The sequence below is a fragment of the Chiloscyllium plagiosum genome, unplaced genomic scaffold (genome assembly GCF_037043375.1).
Source record: "Chiloscyllium plagiosum isolate Xiang-an unplaced genomic scaffold, Cpla_swu_hap1 HiC_scaffold_2, whole genome shotgun sequence".
NCBI lineage: Eukaryota > Metazoa > Chordata > Chondrichthyes > Orectolobiformes > Hemiscylliidae > Chiloscyllium > Chiloscyllium plagiosum.
This window is the reverse complement of record NW_028270140.1, coordinates 163802572-163828269: the sequence shown is the minus strand read 5'-3', so window position 1 is coordinate 163828269 and position 25698 is coordinate 163802572. Positions and strand designations below refer to the sequence as shown.

The following is a 25698-nucleotide window of genomic DNA, read 5'->3' as shown; positions in this document are numbered from 1 at the left end:
CAACGAAGAGGATTGATGAGGTGGATGTGATCTATATGGACTTCAGTAAGGCGTTTGACAAGGTTCCCCATGGGAGACTGGTGAGCAAGGTTAGATCACATGGAATACAAGGAGAACTAGCCATTTGGTTACAGAACTAGCTCAAAGGTAGAAGACAGAGGCTGGTGGTGGATGGTTGCTTTTTGGACTGGAGGCCTGTGACCAGTGTAGTGCTACAGGGATCAGTGCTGGGTCCACTGCTTTTTATCGTTTGTATAAATGATTTGGATGTGAACATAAGAGGTATAGTTAGTAAGTTTGCAGTAGATGACACCAAAATTGGAGATGTAGTGGACAGTGAAGCAGGTTACCTCAGGATACAACAGATCTTGATCAGATGGGCCAATGGGCTTAAGGAGTGGCAGGTGAAGTTTAATTTAGATGAGTGTGAGGTGCTGCATTTTGGGAAAACAAACCTTAGCAGGATTCATACACTTAATGGTAAGGTCCCAGTGAGTGTTGCTGAACAAAGAGACCTTGGAGTGCAGGTTTATAGCTCTTTGAAAGTGGAGTCTCAGGTAGATAGGATAGTGAAGAAGGCATTTGGTATGCTTTCCTTTATTAGTCAGAGCATTGAGTATAGTCAGAGATCATGTTGAAGCTGTACAGGACATCGATTATGTCACTTTTGGAATATTGCGTGCATTTCTGGTCTCCTTCCTATTGGATGGATGTTGTGAAACGTGAAAGGGTTCAGAAAAGATTTACAAGGATGTTGCCAGGGTTGGAGGGTTTGAGCTATGGAAGAAGCTAAATAGGTTGGAGCTGTTTTTCCTGGAGTGTGAGGGGGTGACCTTATCGAGGTTTGTAAAATCATGAGGGGTATGATTAGATTCCCTATGGTATGGAAACAGATCCTTCGGCCCAGCAAGTCCACACCAACTCCGAGGAGAAACCCACCCAGACTAATTTTCCTACAAAGTTTGTGTGAAGGTTTGTAGCTCGGGTGCTCATTGTTGTGGTTCTGTTCACTGAGCTGGGAATTTGTGTTGCACACGTTTCGTCCACTGTCGAGGTGACATTCTCAGTGCTTGGGAGCCTCCTGTGAAGCGCTTCTGTGCTGTTTCCTCCGGCATTTATAGTGGTTTGTCTCTGCCTTTTCCAGTTGTCAGTTCCAGCTGTCCGCTGCAGTGGCCAGTATATTGGGTCCAGGTCGATGTGTTTGTTGATAGCGTCTGTGGATGAGTGCCATGCCTCTAGGAATTCCCTGGCTGTTCTCTGTTTGCCATGTCCTATAATAGTAGTGTTGTCCCAGTCGAACTCATGTTGCTTGTCATCGGAGTGTGTGGCTACTAAGGATAGCTGGTTGTGTTGTTTCGTGGCTAGTTGGTGTTCATGGATACCAACTGTTCATAGATAGTTAACGATCCGTATCCATGAACATCAACTAGCCACGAAACAACACGGCCAGCTATCCTTAGTAGCCACACACTCCGATGACAAGCAACATGAGTTCGACTGGGACAACACTACTATTATAGGACATGCCAAACAGAGAACAGCCAGGGAATTCCTAGAGGCATGGCACTCATCCACAGACGCTATCAACAAACACATCGACCTGGACCCAATATACTGGCCACTGCAGCGGACAGCTGGAACTGACAACCAGAAGCGGCAGAGACAAACCACTATAAATGCCGGAGTAAACATCACAGAAGCGCTTCACAAGAGGCTCCCAAGCACTGAGGATGTCACCTAGACAGGGGATGAAATGTGTGCAACACAAATTCCCAGCTCGGCGAACAGAACCACAGTAATTTTCCTACATTTACCCCTGACTAATGCACCTGACAGTATGAGCAATTTAACTTAGCCAATTCACCTAACCTGCACTCTTTGAACTGTGGGAGGAGACCGGAGCACCCGGAGGAAACCCATGCAGACTCCACACAGATAGTCATCTAAGGCCAGAATTGAATCCTGGTCCCTGGCACTGAGGCACCAGTGCTAACCACTGAGCCACCGTGCCACCCAATGGATAGGATAAATAGACAAAGTATTTTTCCCTGTGGTGGGGCAGTCCAGAACTGGAGGGCATAGGTTTGAGGTGAGAGGGAAAGATTTAAAAGGAATCTAAGGGGCAACTTTTTCACACCAGAGGGTGGTGCATGTGTGGAATGAGCTGCCACAGGATGTCGTGGAGGCTGGTACAATTGCAACATTTGAAAGGCATCTGGATGGATATATGAAAAGGAAGGGTTTAGAGGGATATGGGCCAAGTGCTGGCAAATGACGTGAGATTAGATTGGGATATCTGTTCGTATGGACAAGTTGGACCAAAGGATCTGTTTCCATGCTGAATATCTCTATGACTGTAAATAAATGGATAATGCTGACAATCCATATAGATATCCTCTGATTAATGATGACACTCAACTTTGTTACTGTGGCTTGGTTTGCTGTCAACCAACGTCTGTTAAATGCAGTACTGATGGTCAATGGATAATTTTCTTTTCCTTCCAGGGGGTGGCAGTTCAAAAGCCAAGCGAGCAAAATACTCCAGCCATAAACAAAGAGTCATCGTCATGTTATACAACAGAGTGTGTGACATCGTCTCTAACTTGGCAGAACTGTTGGAGATACAGCTCCTCACTGACACTACAATCCTGCAGGTACATTGCAACTGAGCAACCAATTTGCATGAGGTCTGGCACAAATCATCTACCAGCTTTAGATCTTGATTTGCATTTGAGAAAAAAATTTGTAACCATGCAGAATTTCCCTTTCTGTCACTGCTTGCTGTTCACAGAAGTCATGAACTTTACTTTTGCTTAAACAAATAAACATTTGAGCAAGGAGGAGTATTTTATTAAGTAAAGGTATCAAACCTGCACAAAAATATCAAAAGTAGTTCGAGGCTTGATCTGTTCTGTGGTCACTGTTCTTACTTGGGATACAGTAATGGCATGCTTTCCATCAGTATCCTGGATTAGGGAAAGGAGTCATAAATCAGCTGACATCCCTGTTTCTGATCGTTCAGTGACTCCATGAGAATGTGGATGTCTGCTTAGGGCAATAGGATTCCCTCACTTTTTTATCTACATTGAAAGTGAGGGTTCTGTGGGGAATGGCAATTTTTATATCAAACAGTGCATCGTTTTGACTGTCTGCAGCAGGCAGCATGCCACCTGTGCTTACAAAACCCAGAATGCAGCATTCAGCAATTTGTATGATTATCCTTTTGGACAGCATTTTCTAAATAATCTAGACTCTACACTGGAGTAACTTAGGTTTATCAGTTAGGCTCCAAAAGTATTTCATTTGCGTATGCTGAAAGCTACGTATATTTACACATAGTTAGAGACATAGAGGTATACAGCATAGAAACGAGCTCTTCGGTTCACCTCATCCAAGCCTGATCTAGTTGCATTTGGCCCATATCCTCCTTAACCTTTCCTATTCATGTATCTATCCAAATGACTCTTAAATGTTGTAATTGTACCTGTCTCCACTACTTCCTCCGATGGCTAATTCCATATATTCCCTACCCTCTGTGGAAAACATTGCCCCTCAGGTCCCTTTTAAATCTTTCTCCTCTCACCTTAAACCTCTAGTTTTGGACTCCCCTACCCTGGCTATTCACCTTATCTATGCCCCTAATGATTTAGAAACTTGTATAAAGTCAGTCTCAGCTGCCCCCTTTCCAAGAAAAGAGTCTCAGTCTACCCAGCCTCTCTCTAAAACTCAAATTTCCTACTGTCTGTAACATCCTTGTAAATCCTTTTGCACCCTTTCCAGTTTTATGTCATCCTTCCTGGCAGGGTGACCAGAATTGTATGCATGACTGCAAATGTGGCCTCACCAATGTCTCTGGGTCAGTGCTTTGGCTCAGTAGTTCGCACTGCTGCCTCATAGCGCCAGGGATTCTAGGTTCAATTCCACCTTGGGCGATTGTCTGTGTGCATTTTGCATGTTCTCCTTGTGTCTGCTTTGGTTTCCTCCGGGTGCTTCAGTTTCCTTCCACGGTCCAAAAATGTGCAGGTTATGTAGATTGGCCAAGCTGAGCTGTCTGTAGTGTCCAGCGATTTGCAGGTAGGTGGATTAACCATGGGAATTGGATTGGATGGGATGCTCTTTGGAGAGTCTATGTGGACTCAATGGGCCGAATGGCTCTATCTGAACAATAGGGATTCTATGATTCTTGCACAGCTGCATCATGACATCCCAAGTTATGTACTCAGTGCCCTGACTGATGAGGGCAAGCCAAACCCTTCATCCTGTCTACCTGTGATGTCACTTTCCAGGAACTATGCATGCACACCCATAGGTGTCTCTGTTCAAGGTTAACTGTTACAAGTCCTACGCTAGTTTGCCTAGTACCTTGTATTTATCTAAATTTAACTTGCATCTGCCATTCCTCGGCCCACTGTCCCAGATTAACCAAGAAACTGTTGTAGTCTTAGATAACCTCCTTTGCTGTCCACTATGCCACCAGTTTTGGTGTCATCCCCAAATTTACTAGCCATGCCTCCAATATTCTCATCCAAGTCGTGTATATGAATGACAAATGACAGTGGACCCACCACTGATCCTTGTGACACACTGCTGGTCACAGACCTCTACTCTGAAGAACAACCCTTTGACAAACACCTTCTGTTTCTTGCCATCAAGCCAATTTAAACATTGAATATTACTGCACAGTACAGGCTCTTCGGCCCTCAATGTTGCATCGACCTGTGAAATTAATCTGATACCTATCTAACCTACACTGTTCCATTATTATCCATATGTATGTCCCACTGCCCATTTAAATGCCCTTAACGTCGGCGAGGCTCCAACTGTTGCAGGCAGCCTGGTCCACGCCCCTACTACTCTGACTAAAGAAACTATCCCTGATATCGGTCCTAAATCTAACACCTCCCAATTTAAAGCTATGTCCACTTGTGTTAGCCTTCACCATCTGAGGAAAAAGGCTCTCACTATACACCCTATCTCACCCTCTGATTATCTTACATCTCTCAATTAAGTCACCTGTCAACCACCTTCTCTCCAACGAAAACAGCCTCAGATCCCTCAGTCTTTCCTCATAACACCTTTCTTCCCTCCTAGTAAATCACCTCTGAACCCTTTCCAAATCTTCCACACCCTTCTTATAATGCTGTAACCAGAACCGTACGCAATTGGCGTAGCTCCGAAACTCAATCCCCCTACCAATAAACACCAACACACCATATGCCATCTTAACAACCCTGTCAACCTGGGTGGAAGCTTTCAGGGATTTGTGCACCTGGACACAGGTCTCTCTGTTCATCTACACTGTCAAGAATTTTACCATTAGGCCAGTACTCTGCATTCCTGTTACTACTTTCAAAGTGAGTCACCTCACGCCTTTCTGCATTAAACTCCATTTGCCGCCTCTTAGCCCAGCTCTGCATCTTATCTATGTCCCTCTGTAACCCACAACATCCTTCGGCATTATCCACAACTCTGCCTACCTTAGTGTCATCCACAAATTTACTAACCCATCCTCCACGCCCACCTCCAGATCATTTGTAAAAATGGCAAACAGCAGTGGCCTCAAAACAGATGAACATCTCCCATCAGCCACCACCCTCTGTCTTTTTTCAGCTAGACAATTTCTGATCCAAACTGTTAAATCACCTTCAATCCCGAAACTCTGTATTTTGTGCAATAGCCTACCATGTGGAACCTTATTAAACGCCTTACAAAAATCCATATATGCTACATCAACCGCTTTACCTTCATCCACATGTTTTGTCACCTTCTCGAAACACTCAATAAGATTAGTGAGGCACGACCTATCCTTCACAAAACCATCTTGACTATCCCTAATCAAATTATTCCTTTCTAGGTGATTATAAATCCTATATCTTAGAACCCTTTCCATCACTTCACCCACAATGGAAGCAAGACTCAGTGACCTATAATTACCAGGGTTGTTTCTACTCCCATTCTTAAACAGGGGAGCAACATTTGCTATCCTCCAGTCTTCTGGCACTACTCGTGTTGACAATGATGACATGAAGATCAAAGCCAAAGGTTCTGCAACTTCCTCCTTTGCTTCTCAGAGAATCAGAGGATAGATCCCATCCAGCGTAGGGGTCTTATCTATTTTCAGACCTTCCAAAATTGCTAAAACCTCTTTTTTGTCAACCGCAATCCCATCTAATCTAGTAGCCTGTATCTCCGTATTCTCACTAACATTGACCTTTTCCAATGTGAGTACTGACAAAACGTATTCATTAAGTGCTTCCTCATGGCCTCAGATTTCACACACAACTTCCCACTACTATTTTTCGTTGGCCCTAATCTTACTCTAGCCATTTTTTTTATTCCTGATATACCTATAGAAGGCCTTAGGGTTTTCCTTGATCCTATCTGCCAACAACTTCTCATGTCCCCTCCTGGCTCCTCTTAGCCCTCTCTTTAGATATTTTCTGGCTAACTTATAGCTCCCAATCCCCCTAACTGAGCCTTCACGCCTCATAGGTATATACTTATCAAGGACCCGCAGTAGCTGTTCCTTGAGTAAGCTCCACATTTCAAGTGTGTCCATCCTCTGCAGTTTCCTTCCCCATCTGGTACATCCCAAATCTTGCCTGATCTCATCATAATTGCCTTCCCTCAGTTATACCTCTTTCCCTGCGGTAGATACCTATCCCTACCCACTCCTGTTGTAAATATAACCAAATTGTGGTGACTATCGTTTAAGTGCTCACCTAGTTCCAAATCTAACACCTGGCCGAGTTCATTCCCCAGTACCAAATCCAGTATAGCACCGCCCTCTTGTTGGCCTGTCTACGTACTGTGTCAGAAAACCCTCTTGCGCTCACTGAACAAAAACTGACCCATCTAAACTACTTGAACAATAGTATTCCCAGTCAATATTGGGGAAGTTAAAGTCCCCCATAACAACTACCCTGTCACTCTCGCTCCTATCGAGAATCATCTTTGCTATCCTTTCCTCTACATCCCTGGAACAATTTGGAGGCCTACAGAGGCATTTAGAAAACTCCCAAAAGGGTGACCTCCTTTCTTGTTTCTAACCTCAGCCCAAACTACCTCTGGATGAGTCCTCAAACATTATCTCAGCTGCTGTAATACTCATCTTGATTAATAATGTCACACCTCCTTTCCCCTTCACACACACCCCCTCTCCTTTATCACCATCTTTGTCCTACTGAAACATCTAAATCATGGAATCTGCAACAACCATCCCTGTCCCCCCGTCTAGCCATGCCTCTGAAATGACCACAACATCGAAATCCCAGGTACCAACCCATGCTACAAGTTCACTCACCTTATTCCGGATGCTTTTGGCATTGAAGTACACGCATTTTAAACCAACATCCTGATTACCGGTGCCCTCTCGTGACCTTGTAAACCTATTCCTGACCTCACTAGATTCAACCTCCTTTACATTGGAACTATAGGTGCCCATCCCCCTGCTGCATTAGTTTTTGGCTAATTCCAATTGGCTAACTCTCCCTGGATCGTGTATGACTTATCATGCAGTACAGCAAACGTTTTATTAATCGATATCTATGGGAGCAGGAATATGCTGCTTGATTATCTAGAAGTACACATAACCACAGTAAGCCCTGACCAAGTGTCACTTTGATACATAAATATTCCTCAAAAAAAATCAACACACCTCCGAAAATAATTATAAAAACGCACAGTAAGCAATAGAAATGTAATGCCGGATGTATATTTTGAATAGAATCATAAAATTCCTACAGTGTGGAAAGAGGCCATTCACTTCATCAAGTCTGCCCCACCCCTCCGAAGAGCATCCCATCCCAAACCCAACTCCTTATCCTATCCTTGTAACCCTGCATTTATCATGGTTAATTTACCTAGCCTGCATATCCCTAGTCACTATGGACAATTTTAGCCTGGTCTATCCACCAAACCTTGCACATCTTTAGACTGGGAGGAAATCAGAGCACCCATCCAAAGTGCATGCAGACACTGGGAGCACGTGCAAGCTCCACACCAGCATACAGGTCCATAATGCACATCACTGTTATACTTTATTCACCGCATAAATACATGGACATCACTGTAGTCCATGATGTTTGAGGTACAAAGCTTTTGCAAGTTTATCAAGAGTGCTGGTTAAGGTGCCAGTTAAAACAAGGTTTGCTGTACCTTGTCGAGGCCAATTTAAAGTCCACGAAGACAGCATCTACTACATTGCCCTCATCTACCATCTTGGTCACCTTTTCAGAACAAACTCGATCAAATTTGAGAGAGACTGTTTCGTACATACAAAGCTATGCTATCCCTAAGCAGTTCTTACCTTTCCAAATGCATGTAGATCCTGTCTCTCAGAATCCTCTCCAATGACTAATCCATGGCTGATGTTAGGCTCACCCGTTTGGATACACTTGATATGGTTACTTTGATTTATCTACCTTTATGCATTTTAAGACCTCCAGCACCACCACTTCTGTAATGTGGACTTTTTTTTGAGACATTTCTGTTTAATAAGTTCCCTCGCTTGCATGTATTTCTTTAGTGTAATTACTGACGAGAAATATTTGTTTAGGATCTCACTTATCTCCTGTGGTTTACACATAGATGACCTCATTAATTTTTAAGGTGCCCTTGATAAGTATGTACCTGTCAGACAGGGAGAAAGTTGTAGAGCGCAGGAGCCATGGTTTACCAAAGAAGTTGAATCTCTTGTCAAGAGGAAGAAGGTGGCTTATGTTAGGATGAGATAAGAAGGCTGAGTTAGGGTGATTGAGAATTACAAGGTAGCCAGGAAAGACCTAGAGAGCCAAGATGAGCAAGGAGGGGACATGAAAAGTTGTTGATGGATAGGATCAGGGAAAACACTAAAGCTTTCTATCGGTATACAAAGAATTTAAAAAAAAATTAGAGTAAGATTAGGGCCCATCAAGGACGGTAGTGGGAAGTTGTGCATGGAGTCAGAGGAAATAGGGGAAACACTAAATGAATATTTTTCGTCAGTATTCAGACTGGAAAAAAACCATGTTGTCAAGGAGAGTACTGAGATACAGGCTACTAGATGAGATTCACAAGGAGGAGGTGTTAACAATTCTGGGAAGTGTGAAAATAGATAATCCCCTGAGCCAGATGGGATTTATCCTAGGATTCTCTGGGAAGTCAGAGAGGAGATTGCTGAGCTTTTGGCTTTGACCTTTATGTCGGCATTGTCTACAGGAATGCTGCCAGAAGACTGGAGGATAGAAAATGTTCCCTTGTTGAAGGAGGGGAGTAGAGAACCCTAGTAATTATGGACCAGTGAGCCTTACTTCGGTTGTGAGTAAAGTGTTGGAAAAGATTATGAGCGAGGGGATTTATAATCACTTTGATAGGAATAAGTTGATTAGGGATTGTCAGTATGGTTTTGATAACGGTAGGTCGTGTCTCACAAACCTTATTGACTTCTTTGAGAAGGTGACCAAACAGGTGGATGAGGGTAAAGCAGATGTGATGTATATGGATTTCAATAAGGCATTTGATAAGGCTCCCCATGGTGGTAGGCTACTGCACAAAATACGGAGACATGGGATTGAGGATGATTTCGCGGTTTCGATCAGAAATTGGCTAGCTAAAGAAGACAAGGTACTGGTTGATGAGCAATGTTCATCCTGGAGTTCAGTTACTAGTTACCACAAGGATCTGTGTTGGGTCCACTGCTGTTTGTCATTTTTATAAATGACCAGGATGATTTGATTCCCTACAGGAATTGTCATTTTTATAAGTGACCAGGATGAGGGCAGAGAAGGATGGGTTAGTAAATTTATGGACGACACTAATGTCTGTACAGTTGTGGATAGTGCTGAAGGATGTTGCAGGTTACAGAGGGACATAGATAAGCTGCAGAGCTGGGCTGAGAGGTGGCAAATGGAGTTTAATGCAGTGATTCACTTTAGAAGGAGTAACAGGAATGCAGAGTACTGGGCAAATGGTAAGATTGTTGGTACTGTGGATGAGCAGAGAGATCTGTGTGTCCACATACATAGATTCCTCTAAGTTGCCCCTCCCCTAGGTTGATAGGGCATTAAGAAGGCATGAGGTATGTTAGCTTTTATTAGTAGAAGGTTTGAGTTTCAGAGCCATGAGGTCATGCTGCAGCTGTACAAAATTCTGGTGCTGCCACACTTGGAGTATTGCATGCAGTTCTAGTCACCGCATTATAGGAAGGGTGTGTAAACTTTGGAAAGCGTTCAGAGGAGATTTACCAGAATGTTGCCTGATATGGAGGGAAAGTCTTACGAAGAAAGGTTGAAGGACTTGAGGCTGTTTTGGTTAGAGAGAAGAAGGTTGAGGTGACTTAATTGAGACATATAAGATAACCAGAGGGTTAGATCCAGTGGACTGAGAGCATTCTTCCTTGCATGGTGATGGCTAGCAAGAGGGAACAAAGCTTTAAATTGAGGGGTGATTTATATAGGGCAGATGTCAAAGGTAGTTTTGTTACTCAGAGTAGTAGGGGTGTGGAGCACGCTGCCTGCAACAGTAGTAGACTCGCCAACATTACGGGCATTTAAAAGGTCATGGGATAGGTATATGGATGAGAATGGGGTAGTGTAGGATAGATGGACTTCAAATTGGTTTCTCAGGGCAGCGCAACCTCAAAGGCCTAGGCCTATACTGCGCTTGTAATGTTCCATGTTCTATTTACTGCCTTGTTACTCTTTTGCCCTTAATATACTTGTAGAGTCTCTTTGGATTCTCTTTCACTTTATCTGCCAAAACTATCTCGTGTTCCATTTTGCCCTTTTGATTTCCCTCTTAAGTGTGCTCCTATACACCCTTTTCAAACCATTAGATTCACTTGATCCAAGGGGTTCACTAGCTGTCTATACCTAACATAGGAACTGGGCACAGGAGTAGGCAAGACTCGCAAGTGTGGCGCTGGAAAACCACAGCAGGTCAGGCAGCACCCGAGGAGCAGGAGAATCGATGTTTCAGGCAAAAGCACTTCATCATCTGGAATGAGGAGTAGGCAATTCAGCTCTTTGAACTGGCTCTGACATGCAACATGATCATCGCTGATCTTACCCTGGCCTCGACCCCACTTTCATGCCTGATCCCTTTATCCTGCATTTCATAAAAACCATATTGTACTTCTATCTTGAATCTGTTGATAGTGAGATCAGTTAGCTCAGTTGGCTGGTTAACAATGCAAATGGATACTAGATGTTTAGGTTCAATTTCTACACCAACTGTGACTCTCCTGGGGGTGGCTCAGTAGTTACTACTGCTGCCTTACTGTGCTAGGGACCCAGGTTCAATTCCAGCTTTGGGTGACTGTCTTTCTGGAGTTTGCACATTCGCCCCATGTGTGATTTCCTTGAAGTGCTCCAGTTTCCTCCCACAGTCTAAAGATGTGCAGGTTAGGTGGATTGGCCATGCTAAAATTGCCTGTAGTGTCCAGGGATGTGCAAACTAGGTGGGTTAGCCATGGGAAATGCAAGATTGCAGGGTGAGGGTAGGAAGCTAGGTCGAGGTGGGATGCTTTTCAGTGGACTAGATGGACCAAGTGATCTGTTTCCACACTGTAGTGATTCAATGTTTCTAGTACAGAAAAGGTTTACCAGATGTTGCCTGGTATGGAGGATTTTAGCTGAAAATGTGTTGCTGGAAAAACGCAGCAGGTCAGGCAGCATCCAGGGAACAGGAGAATCGACGTTTCGGGCATAAGCCCTTCTTCAGGATTTTAGCTATGAAGAGGTGTTCGATAAACCAAGTTGGTTTTCACTGCAATGCAGTAGGTTGAGGAGTGACCTGAAAGAAGTTTATAAGATTGTGAATGGAATGGATAGAGTGGAAAGTATGAAGCATTTTCATGGAGGGGTCAATTACTACAAGACACAGGTTCAAGGTGCAAGAGGGAAAATTTAAGAGCTGTGCAAGACAGTTTTTTTTCACACGGGGTGGTGTCTGGATCGCTTTGCCAGAGGAGGTGCTGGAAGCAGACACAATAGCAGCATTCAAGAAGCACCTGGATGAATACATGAATAGAAAGGGAATAGAGGCTCATGGATCCTGTAAGGGAAGACATTTTTAGTATGGCAGGGCTGTTTTTTCTTTGTTTCTGTGCACTCTGGGGCAGTGAGTTCCATAGATTCATAACCTTCTAAGGGAAGTAGGTTCTCCTCATCCCAGTTTTGAACCTGCCTTCTCTTGCTCTATACCTGTAATCACTTGTTCAAGACTGTCCCACAAGGGGAAACATCTGTTTTTTAAGCACCTTATCAATCCCTTCCAACATTTTATATATGTCAATAAGATCCCCTCCCCCCATTTCTTCTTAACTTCAGTGAGTACAAGCCCAAGCTTTTCAGCTGCTCCTCATACGACTTCCCTTTCATCCCTGGGATCAACCTGGTGAACCTCATCTGAACTGCCTCCAGTGCCACCAAATCCTTCCTCAAGGAAATCAAAACTGGACTCCCTGTTCCCAGTGTGGTCTCACTAACGATTTATATATTTGTAACAATACCATACTTTTATAATTCAGTCCTTTTACAATAAATGCCAGGATCCAGGGAGTTACTTGGCAAGGAAACAGATCCTTTGATCCAACTAATCCACACTGACCATGTTCACAAATTGAACTAGTCCCACTTGTCTGTGTTTGGCTCATATCCATTCAATTCATGTACTTATCCAAATGTCATTGAAATGTTGTAACTGTACCTGCATCCACCACTTCCTCTGGCAGTTCATTCCACGCATGAATCACTTTTATTAAAAATAAAAGTTGCCCCAGTGTCATTTTTTAAAACTTTCTCTTCACACCTTAAAAATATTCCCCCACCCTAGGGAAAAGACCCTTGCTATTCACTCATCTATGCCCCTTATGATTTTATAAACCTTTATAAGGTCACCCCTCACCTTTCTTTACATATGCTGAATTTGCTTCACATTTAAATAATTTTTCCTTTTATTTTTCTGGCTAAAGTGGACAACCTTACACTAACAAATGCCACCTCCCTTTTCTTGACCAGAGCCTCAATATCTCTAGTCATCCAGTGTTCCCTACAGCTGCCAGCCTTGCCCTTCATACTAACAGCAACATGCTGGCCCTCTCGCTAGCTCACTTTTGAAAGCCTCTACGTGTCAGACATCCGGTTACCTGCAAACAGCTTTCCCTAATTAATCTTTGAAAGTTCCTGTCTTATACAATAAAAATTGTTTTGCCCCAATTTACAACTTTAAATTGTGAACCAGGATAGCCAGAAACACACACACTTCTGCTTCAGGTTAGCAGCATGTGAAAGTGGGGTCCTGCAGGGGTCTGGGCTGGTCCTACTTATTAGAATTTTTAATAACGATGATGAGGGCATTGAAGTTATAATAGCTAAATTTATGGATGATACGAATAGGTAGGAAACTATGTTGTGAAGATGACTTGAGAAACGTAGAAAATAGGAAAAGGAGTAGGCCATTTGACCCTTTGAGTTTACTCCACCATTAAATATTCTCATTTGGAGTGGTCAGATTTCTGGTCTTTCTCCATCTCAACGTTATATCACAATGAACATTCTCACCCAAATGTTCTCCTTTTGACACTTTATGCACTTGCTGAAAAATGTGTTGCTGGAAAAGCGCAGCAGGTCAGGCAGCATCAAAGGAGCAGGAAAATCGCCGTTTCGGGCATAAGCCCTTCAGGAATGAGGAGGGTGTGCCAAGCAGGCTAAGTTAAAAGGAAGGGAGGAGGGACTTGGGGGAGGGGCGTTGGGAATACGATAGGTGGAAGGAGGATAAGGTGAGGGTGATAGACTGGAGAGGGGGTGGGGGCGGAGAGGTCGGGAAGAAGATTGCAGGTCAAGAAGGCGGTGCTGAGTCTGAGGGTTGGGACTGAGAAAAGGTGGGGGGAGGGGAAATGAAGCTGAAGAGATCTGCATTCATCCCTTGTGGTTAGAGGGTTCCTAAGCGGAAGATGAGGACGTGGCTGAAGAGCCCAAACAGACTCGCTACCACAGCCACATCTCCTTCCTCAGCACCCCTCTCTCACTTCATCCACTTGGCCCAGCTCAATTGTCTGTCCCAGTACTAGCAATGTCTTCTTCTGAATAGTGAACGTTCTCCTCATGCATTTCAAAATTCCACCACTTTGCTACCCTTTATTTTAGCATTACCTCAATCGGCATTTGAGTAGTTCAAAGCTTTGATATCACTGCTTCAGGATTCGTGTTCACCTTTTATTTCCCTGCTCATTTGTTCCTCCCTTTTTCTCTCATTTGGAAGCCTATTAAATAAATCCCCAACAATGTTCCTACTGTTATGTATAGCCACGCAGTTGCTTGAGGGTCTGTGCGCTCTCGTTGCCATATGGGCAAATTGATATCTGGTTCTGGAGACCACTGACATGCATGGACCTTGGAAGTCCACAGAGTGACAGGAAAAATTTGAGGGAGCACAGGCCTCCAGCGGCGTGATGTTATCTTTTTGTGTCTCAACACATAACCAGATATATTCTGTTTTAACCTCTTCAAGAGCATCATGTCTTTTCCAACATGGCAGTGTCTTTCCAAATGAATATTGTCTCCCCAACTCCTTCCTTTGTTATTAACTTCCCAGTTCTCTCCATATTACCAGTAAGTCATATTCTCAAACAGTAATTCTGCTGGTAGCCCAACCATTTAACTTGCATTTTTTCATAAATGCATTCTTAACCTGTTCATGTATTCATTAGTAGTTTTTGATTCTTATGTTAAATTGTACTACCCCTTTATCTACCATTGTGAACATGTTTATCTTATGCAGCTTATTCCTCGTTTATGCATTTATATGCTGGTTCCCTCCCACCCTGCCAATTTAGTTCAAAGAACATCTTTGTTATTAATGTGTATCTTTTCGTTTTTCAGTTGCAGATTTTGTTCATTCCTAAAGCATAATATTTACTATGTTTAGGAGCTACCAGAGTGAAGTAGTTGAACATATATGCAAAAATTGCCAAAGTGCTTGGGCCATATATATACTATAAATTCTGTGCTGCCTGTCTTCCTGTAATGATGTATTGATTGTCTTTTGTTTGATGGTTAGGTTTCTTCCATGGGAATTACACCTTTTTTTGTGGAAAATGTTAGTGAATTGCAGCTATGCGGCATCAAGTTGGTGACAGCTGTAAGTGCAGTTACTGGAAATATTCAATCACTTTGTGTGTGTGTGTTTGTGTGTGTGTGTACGTACGTGCGCGCCAAGAGTTGAATGAGTCTGCTGCAATTTGCAGTAATTCTGTTGAGCCATATTTTAATTGGTTATATTCATTCTTTGAGACAACAGATTATTTATTTAAATGCCACTGAGAAATTTGAGCATTAAATCAAGGTTGTACTGTTGAAGGTCTTTCATAGGTCACATGAGCCCCTTCGAACAGACCTAAAATTTGCTCAGGAACTTTTTGAGGAAGAGCAATGGAGTCATCGTAGTCAATATTTATTTTTCAAGCTACGCTATTATAATGCTCTTTATTGGAAATAGCTATGCACAAATAATTTGCCGGATTTCCTACTTTATAATCGTATACACTATAAAAGTACTTAGTGCAGTATTTGGAGACACCTTGTGGTTATGAAAGGAGCTATATAAATACAAGTCGTGTTCAGTCTGAAATAAACTCTCCACTAAAGGTGTTTACTGTGAATGTTCAGCTCGTGTAAACATGCAGCTAATTCTCCCGTGGTGTTGAGAGGGCTGCCTGATAGCAATGTCGGAGGCAGCCTGATAGGCTATCTTTCCATTCAGTGTTGTAAGTGGTTCTAATACTTTTAATAATAAATCTGTCAAGTCAGCTGAAGATGTTTTTGAAACATTTGACAGGTGTTCTCAAGGTATGAAAAGCACAGACAGTTGATATTGGAAGAGATGTTTGCCTCACTTGCAAAACTCCCAACAACTAAGAGGAGTCTAAGAAATTTCAGGTAACACAATTCACTTTTTTTGTGTAACAGGTCTGTGTCAGATTTTGTTCCCTTCCTACATTACCTTTCCTGTGACCTCTGCTTCACAATATCTTTTTTAATCTTTATTCAGAGTAGGTTTGTGCTTGAGCTGTTGGACATGTCTCACTTATTAAATATAAGATCTTTAAAATCAATTTTCAGATGTCAAAAGATAATGTCTAATCCACAATGCCACAGAAAAATACAACTAACTGCCCCAGAATGTGTTTGTAATTTTAACTGAGAGGAGAATCTTGTGCTGAATGAACCTTGAGATCTATTGATATTTATTTAACAGGTTAAACAGCAGCGATATGGACGGAGAGCCACTCTTTATTCAAATGGTGACAGCCTTAGTTTTGCAGCTGATTCAATGTGTTGTACATCTTCCAACCGCAGAGAAAGATTCCAACGCTGTTGATGATGACGGAGATAAGAAGGTAGGCAGTCCACGGAGTGATTCCTGTGAGTGATTATTTGTCTGGAATGCAGCCAGTGTGTTAGTGAGTAACCAATAGTCCATAGTCCTACTAAGAACACAGAATGGGGTTCTGCAAGCAGATTTTAGGAAAGCAAGAAAGAGACAATATGATACTACCCCACAGAATATAATCCATGAATTACATTCGTAGCACACTCTAATGAGTAGGCAGACTGAGTAGCATGAATGGTGGTAAAGTTGGAGGGCTTACAATTTCTGGGATCTTGATGGAAGTTTTCTAGGAGGTCGGCCTTTACAGGCCAAGATGAGTTACACCTAAGCCAAATCAGGACCAATGTTCAAACAATTGTGGATGCTGGAATTCTGAACAGAAACCCAACAATTTCTGCAAATGTTCAAATATTAGAACAGTTCTAGTGCAGGTGTGGAGTGTTTAAGGTCATTTGGCACAGTGATGGGTACTTGGATTAACAGTAGAAAGGAAAAGCAAAGTGACAGCACGACTTAGAAATAGTATGATATGGAGTTGATGGAAATGCTGTTGTCTTTAATCTAGATTAACATGTATACATTAACACAGAGATCATGGAGGCGAAAGTGGGTATTGTGGATGCTGGAGATTAGTGGTGCTGAAAAAACACAGCAGGTCAGGCAGCATCTGAGGAGCAGGAAAATCAACGTTTCAGGCAAAAGCCCTTCCTGCCCAAAACGTTGATTTTCCTGCTGCTCTGATGCTGCCTGATCTGCTGTGCTGTTCCAGCACTACTCTAATCTTGACAGGGATCATGGAGTTGAATGTTGACTCAGAACAGGGCAAGACTGGGCACCGAATATTCCTTTCCGTTCAGGAATGAGAACGGAATAAAGAAAGAAGAGTCAGCAATATTGCATGAGAAAATTAGTGCTGAGCATGAGAAATAGAGATAGGAGCAGGATTAAGCCATTCAGCCGCCTCATTCAATAAGATCACGGCTGATCTGCCCCAGGCCTCATTCCTCTCTTGTGACAGCTTTTCATAGCCTTCTACCACTCTGGCATTCCAAACATCTATTTAGAAGAATCATAGAATCATTACAGTATGGAAGCAGACCATTCAACCCATCAGGTCCACACCAACCCTCTAAAGAGCATCATAACCCCCTACCTTATCACCTATAAATCTGCATTTCCCATGACTAATCCGCCCAGCCTTCAATTTAGCCAGCAATTTAGCATATCTAACCCACCTAACTTGCACATCTTTGTAATGTGGGGAGAAACCGGAGCACCTGGAGGAAAACCACACAGAGACAGGGAGAATGTGCAAACTCTGCACAAACTGAGGGTGGAATCGAACTGAGGGGGGTGCCTGGCAGTGAGAGGCAGCAGTGCCAACCACTGAGCCACTGTGCTGCTTTTTTACATCTTTTTAAAATACTTCCAGTGATCTAACCTCCGCAACATTCTAGAGTAGAGAATTCCAGACACTCTTGACCGTCTGGGAGAAGAAGTTGCTTTGCACCTGCTTTATTCTGTAACTATTTTCCTAGTTTTGAGAATACCTCACTAATGGAAACATCTCAGCATCCACTCTGTTGAATCCCCTCAGAATTTTATATATTTCAATAAAATCTATCCTCATTCTTGTAAACTATAATGATAAGTCTTGATAAGTCAACTCCTTCAGTACATCTTAAATAGGGGACCAAAACCGATGTCCTTATTCCAGATGCTACCCCCCCCCAACACCCTGTATAATGGAACAAGAATTTCCTGTTTTTAAACTCCAGCCTCCTATTAAGGCCAAAATTCTATTTGCCTTTTTAATAACTTATTGCAACTGCATGCTAACCGCTTGCATAAGAGTACCAAGATCCTTCTGTGCTGGACTTTTCTCGAGTCACTCTCCATTGAAGTAATAGTCTGCCTTCTGTTAAGAGGATAGATAGAGAGAGATCTGTTCTTAACCCCTCCAGAGCATCTTATTTACTTGCACTTATTTTAAAAATAAAAGTGTTATTAGTGTAGTGGATGTATTCAATAAGCAACCAACTGGTGAACATTATGTAGTGGATTGACATCCCTGTTACTGCGCTGAATTACAGTGTTGTAAAAACTAAATGAATAATGATCATAATTGCCCCAAGATAGTGTGATTTTGTTTTTGTTCTTTATGTAAGTTAGCTGGCCAGCATTTATTGCTCATCTCTAATTGTCCTAGAGAGGATGGTGGTGAGCTGCCTTGAAATGCTGCAGGACTTGTATGTAGAAGTAGCCACAGTGCTCTTGGGAACAAAGTTCCAGGATGTTGACCCACTGACACTGAAGGAATAGCAATATAGTTTTAATTCACACAAACCTGAAATTGAAGCAGGAATAGGCCATTATGCTCATCAAGGCTGCTCTGCCATTCAGTATGATAATTGCTGATTGTCCAACTCTACTCCTGTTCCTGCTTTCTTCCCATATTCTTTGATCCCTCTAGTTCTAAAAACTGTATCTGCATCTTTCTTGAAAATATTCAGCATTCAGACCTGAACAGTTTCTTGTAGCAGAGATCCACAGCATGTGATGCCTGGTTATCAGGGCCACCTGTCCTATGTTTAGGCTGTCTAATCTTGTTCATAAGTTTCTACGAGCTGGTGGCAGAGGCATGAAGCCTTGAACTTGAGCATTGGATAAAGAACAAAGACGAACTCTCCCAGTTATCTCTCTCTTTAAGTTATTCAAAATGGCGCCAGAGCATGGCGACAGTTGAAGTTTTTCACTGTCTTTTCCCTAAAATACAAGTGACAAATCACTTAATTCAATTCATTTTGCTGAACTCTAGTGAATATATTCCTAACCAATCCTGTCTATCACAGTATGTCTATTCTGCATACCAGGAATCAGTCTGGTAAAGCTGCTTTGCACTCTTTCAAAAGTCAGAACATTTGGCCTCTGGTTTTCATGCCTGTAGCAACACTGCAAAGATGTGGTCTTACCAATGCTCTGTATAGTTCATAGAGTCTTAGAGATGTACAGCATGGAAACAGACCCTTCGGTCCAACTTGTCCATGCTGACCAGATATCCCAACCCAATCTAGTGCCACCTGCCAGCACCTGGTCCATTTCCCTCCAAACCCTTCCTATTCATATACCGATCATGTACCAGCCTCCACCACTTCCTCTGGCAGCTCCTTCCATTCATGTACCACCCTCTGCGAGAAACAGCTGCCCCGTAGGTCTCTTTTATATCTTTCCCTTCTCGCCCTAAACCTATGCCCTCTAGTTCTGAACTCCTCACCACAGGAAATAGACTTTGTCTATTTATCCTACCCATGCTCCTCATGATTTTATAAAGCTCTTATAAGGTCACCCCTCAGCCTCCAACGCTCTAGGGAAAACAGCCCCAGCCTATTCAGCCTCTCCCTATAGCTCAAATGCTCCAACCCTGGCAACATCCTTGTAAATCTTTCCTGAACCCTTTCAAGTTTCACAACATCTTTCCGATAGGAAGGAGACCAGATTTGTGCGTAATACTCCAACAGTGGTCTAACCAATGTCCTATACAGCTGCAACTTGACCTCCCAACTCCTATACTCTGACCAATAAAGGAAAACATACCAAACACGACCTTCACTATCCTGTGACTCCACTTTCAAGGAGCTATGAACTTGCACTCCAAGGTCTCTTTGTTCAGCAGCACTCCCCATAACTTTATCATTAAGTATATAAGTCCTGCTAAGATTTGCTTTCCCAAAATGCAGCACCTCATATTTATCTAAATTAAACTCCATCTACCACTCCTCAGCCCATTGGCCCATCTGATCCTGTTGTAATCTGAGGTAACCTTATTCACTGTCCACTACACCTCCAATTTTGGTGTCATCAGCACACTTACTAGCTATACCTCTTATGCTCACATCCAAATCATTTCTATAAATGATGAAAACTAGTGGACCCAGCACTGATCCTTGTGGCACTCCACTGGTCACAGGCCTCCACTCTGGAAAAAAACAACCCTCCACCACCACCCTCTGTCTTCTACCTTTGAGCCAGTTCTGTATCCAAATGGCAAGTTCTCCCTGTATTCCATGAGATCTAACCTTGTTAACCAGTCTCCCATGGGGAACCTTGTCAAATGCCTTACTGATGTCCATATAGACCACATCTACTGCTCTGTCCTCATCAATCCTCTTTGTTACTTCTTGAAAAAACTCAATCATGTTGACTATCCCTAATCAGTCCTTGCCTTTCCAAATATATGTACATCCTGTCCCTCAGGATTTCCTCCAACAACTTTGCCCACAACCGATGTCAGGCTCACTGGTGTATAGTTCCCTGGCTTTTCCTTACCATGTTTGCCAACCTTCAGTCTTCTGGCCCTTCACCTGTGACTATCGATGATACAAATATCTCAGTAAGAGGCCCAGCAATCGCTTCCCTAGTTGCAGCAAGACATCTCTGTTCCTGTACTTGAATCCTCTTGCTATGATGGCCAATGTACTACTTGGTTCCTTCACTGCTTGCTGCACCTGCATGCTTGCTTTCCTGCCAGATTTCAGTGAAACTGCTGGGGAAATACAAAGACACATGAGCGCGAGCATCCCCAAAAATGTGTTTCGACCTTGAATATATGTAACAAACCAGCCTTTAAGCCCTCTGCTATATAGTGGTTGGTGGGGTGGGGGGGGGGGAGGGGAGAATCCACTGATCTATGAGCATCAGAAGAACTTTCTGCTCATCAGTTTCCTAACTGGGCAGACCCTTACTCTCTCCGATTACTTGTGGTCCTAGACTCTTCCACAAGAACAAACCGCTGTTCCGCATTTCTGCTGTCAAGCTCCATAAGAATCTTTCTTTTTTCAGTAAGATCTAACATTCTTCTAAACTTCAGTGAGCACAGGTCTAGCCTCTTGTAAGAAATCCCCACCACACCAAGTCAACCCAATGAATCTTTTCACTGTCTTTAATGTCAGTGTATCTTTTTTGTAGATATGGGAATCAAAACTGTTCTCATCATTCTACGTGTAGCCTTACTAGTGTCTTCTGTAATTTATGGTGTGGAGATGCTAGTGTTGGACTGAAGTGGGCGAAGTCAAAAATCTCTCAACACCAGGTTATAGCCCAGCAGGTTAATTTGAAACCACAAGCTTTTGGAGCCCCTGCTCCTTCCTCAGGTCTGCAGTTCCAAATAAACCTGTTGGACTATAGTCCGGTGTTGTGTGATTTTTGACATTGTATAATTTAAGCAAGGTTTCCCTATTTTTATACTCCATTCCTTCTGGAATGTAGGTCAGCATTCCATTTGCCTTTCCCATTACTACTGAACTTGGATGCTAGCTTTGTGATTTATGCATGAGGACTCCCAAATCACGCTCTGCTGCAGCCTTTATCCATTTAAATAATAACAGGCTCCTCTATTATTCCTTCCTGAATGCATAATCTTGCGTTTTCCCACATTATATTTCATGCGCCACTTGTGTACCTAATTGAAAGTCTTTTGAAAATCCAGATATATTGCATCCACTTTGTGCTGCTTGTTATCTTTTTCAGGAATTGTAACAAACTTGTCAAACATGATTTCCTTTTTATGAAGCCATGCTGACTACTTGATCATAGTACGTATTTCTAAATGCTGTGTTATTCCATCCTTTGCAATAAACTCAAGGGATCTAGGAGGTAGATTTGCAGGAGCCTTAGCCGCTGTCCTTGTGCAGCAAATTCAAGAGTTTTGCTCCCTGTGTGAATGGGACTGGTAACTGCAGGTAGAATGAGCTGACTCTCCATAGCACTATGGCGCAAAGAAGCATTTAAGTGGGGAAAGAGAAGAGGAATGTTGTAATTGGAAATAGTATGGTTAGAGGCATCACATTGTTCTCTGTGACCAAGGCCAAGAGTCCCAAAGGTTGTATTGCCTGCTTGGGTTCAGGATATCTCATCTGGGCTGCAGAGGGACTTGGAGTGGGAGGGTAAAGCGCCAGTGGTTGTGGTTATGGTCCACGTAGGTACCAACGACGTAGATAAAACTAACGCAGAGATTCTGTCAAGGGAATATGAACAGCTAGGAGCTAAATTAAAAATCAGAACCAAAAAGGTCGTAATCTCTGGACTACTACCTGAGCCACGAGCTAATTGCCATAGGGTCAATAAGATTCGGAAGAAAAATGCGTGGCTTAGATTGGTGTTGGAGAAATGGACTTGAACTCACAGAGCATTGGGACTAGTTGGGGGAAGAAGGGATCTGTTGCCATGGGACAGTCTTCATCTGAACCATGCTGGGTCCAGAGTCCTAGTGAATTGCATAACTAGGTCTGAGGACAGGGCTTTAAACTAAATTGGGGCTGGAGGGGGGAAAAGGTTCAGTTATTGGGGAAGTTATAAAACCTGAATTGAAGGAGGAGGTAGGAGTGCAGAACTCAGGAGTTAGTAAAATCTCCAGCCCACTCTCAAATAGGACAGTTTATGGAAAGGGTTAGCAATCAAACTTCAAGCACACTTGACAAAGGAATGTCAAAGAGAAAAGAGGCAATTAATACAGGACTGAAGGTGTTATATCTGAATGCACACAGTATAAGGAATAAGATAAATGAGTTTGTGGTGCGGATTGAAATTAGCAGACGCAGTGGGCATCACGGAGACATGGCTGCAGGGGGATCAGGATTGGGAGCTGAATATTCAAGGATATAGATTTACCACTCTGAGAAAAAGAACAGGAAATTACATCACCAACACTAGGAAACCCAAACATTTAAACAGAAAGCGGGCTACACCACCAGTGCTTCAGTCAGAGGCTCACTGAAGATGTTATCTAGCATGGTGACGAAACATCTGAAAACGAACCTTCCAGCTCAGCGAGCAAATCTACATCCAGAACCTCAACCTGAGCTACAAATCTTCTCAAACTCGCCATTCAAGGATTACATCCTGTTGAAAATATAGGCAGGTGGGTGGAGGGTGTAAGAAATTAAGTTGGGCCAGATGTTGTAGAATCTGTGGGTAGAATTGAGGAACCACAAAGCTGGAAAAACCATAGTTGGAGTTATGTACAGGCCTCCACACGGTAGTCAGGAGCTCGGGCGCAAGGTGCATCAAGAGATAGAAAAGATGTATAGGAAAGGCAAAGGTCCTTGAAGTGAAAAGCTTTACGTATGAGAAATGTTTGAGGACTCTGGGTTTATACCTGATAATGTTTAGAAGGATGTGGGGGAATCTAATTGAAACATACAGAATACTAAATGGCCTGAACAGAGTGGATGTTGGGGAAGTGTTTCCATTGGTAGGAGAGACTAGGACCCAAGGGGACAACCTTAAAGTAAAGGGAAGACCTTTTAGAATGGAGGTAAGGAGAAACTTCTTCAGTCAGAGAGTAGTGCATCTAGTGAATTCATTGTCCCAGAAGGCTGTGGAGTCCAGGTCATTGAGTATATTTACATATCAAGGGGATCAGGGTTACGGGGAGAAAGTGGGAGAATGGGGTTGAAACACCTATCAGTCGTGATTGAATGGCAGAACAGACATGATGGGCTGAATTTCTGCTCCTGTATTTTATGGTCTAAACAGTTTTCTAATAGATATAATATATAACTGGCTTATAGCTACCTGCTTTTGTCTGCTTTCCTTTTTTGAATAAACGTTTTACACAGGTGGTCTCCCAATACTGTCGGACCTTTCTGGAAAGTAATTATTTTTGGAAGATTACTGCCAGTACTTCCACTCGTTACTTCCTTTACTGTCCTATGATGTAACCCATCAGTTCCAGTGAACCTATTGGTCTTTAGCCTCATTGGTTTCCCTCGTACTTTTTCTCCAGTGATAGCCATTATACTTATTCCCTCTTCCCCACCCCACTTTTGGCTTTTGGTTATTTAGGACTTTTCAAATGCATTAGCTGTGTGAAAATGTTTCTTCTCACCTTGCATTTGCTTTTGCAAAGCACTTTAAAACAATTTACATAGATTATTTGGAGTTGGGGACCATGTGTAGTGTGTCAATGTTTGTGGTTGACATGAAGATGAGTGATAGAACTCATGTGCAGAGGATTTCTGAAAGTTTGCAGAGGAGCATAGTTTAAGAGAGTGGGCAAAGATCTGGCGGATGGAGTACAATGTTAATAAATGTGAAATCATCCATTTTGGTAGGAATAACAGTAAAAAGAATTATTATTTGAATGGTAAAAAATTGCAGCATGCTGCTGTGCAGAGACCTGGCTGTCCTGGTGCATGAATCACAGAAGATTGGTTTGCAGGTGCAGCTGGTAATTAAGAAGGCAAATGGAATTTTGTCCTTCGGTGCTAAAGAGATTAAGTTTAAAAGCAGCAAGGTAATCTTGCAGCTGTATAGGGTGCTGGTGAGGCCACACCCAGAGTACTGTGTGCAGTTTTGGTCTCCTTACTTGAGAAAAGATGTACTGGCACTGGAGGGAGTGCAGAGGAGGTTCGTTAGGTTGATTCCAGAGTTGAGGGGTTTTGGCTATGAGGGGAGACTGGGATTATATTAATTGGAATTTAGAAGGTTGAGGTGGGATCTTATAGAAACATATAAAATTATAATGGGAATAAATAAGAAGCAGGTTTGATGTTTCCACTGGCAGGTGAAACTAGAACAAGAGCACACAGCCTTAAAATTAGGCGGAGCAGATTTGGGACTGAATTGAGGAGGAACTTCTTCATCCAGATAATTGTGAATCTGTGGAATTCCCAGCCCAGCAAAGTATTGAGGCTTTCTCATTGAATATTTTTAAAGCTAAGTTAGATCATTCTTTGAACAGTAAAGGAATTAAGGGTTATGGTGAGAGGGTGGATGAGTGTGGCTGAGGCACAAAAAGATAGGCCATGATCTTACTGAATGGCGGAGCGTGCTCAAAGGTCTAGGTGGCCCACTCCTGCTCCCAGGTCTTATGTTCTTATGTGTCGTTTCATTCTATATTCTTTTAGAAATGGGAACATTTTCTCCTTTTTAGTTTGTCCAGAACCTCTGTGATTTTGAAGCCTACTATCAAATCTTCCCCCAGTCTCTTTCTCTCTTTCCCCCTCCCCCAACCAAAGCAAAACTGTCAAGTCACATGACACCAGATTTTAGTCCAACAGGTTCATTTGAAATCACAAGCTTTTGGAGTGTTACTCCTTTGTCACTTCACCTGACGAAGGAGCAGTGCTCTGAAAGCTTGTGATTTCAAATAAACCTGATGGACTATAGTGTGGTGTCGTGTGACTTCTGACTTTGTCTACCCCAGTCCAACACCGGCACCTCCACCCCAAAGCAAAACAGATCAACTTCTCAATTCTATCTTCATAACTTCCTCATTGCTGAACCATTCTCAAAAATAAAACAGGAAGAGCTCATTGATACTCATTA

The 25698-nt window shown here is 42.8% G+C and overlaps 1 protein-coding gene across 4 annotated transcripts in view; it reads left to right on the top strand.

Annotated features, from left to right (window-relative positions):
• Nucleotides 1-25698, top strand: part of LOC122556264 (nipped-B-like protein) — a 547720-nt gene that overhangs the window by 289289 nt on the left and 232733 nt on the right. For all 4 annotated transcript variants that reach the window (XM_043702901.2, XM_043702895.2, XM_043702914.2 and 1 more), the window contains 4 exons: nt 2506-2654; nt 15040-15120; nt 15817-15917; nt 16237-16378. In XM_043702901.2, the coding sequence (XP_043558836.2) occupies nt 2506-2654; nt 15040-15120; nt 15817-15917; nt 16237-16378 (473 nt within the window). The remainder of the gene's footprint in view (nt 1-2505; nt 2655-15039; nt 15121-15816; nt 15918-16236; nt 16379-25698) is intronic.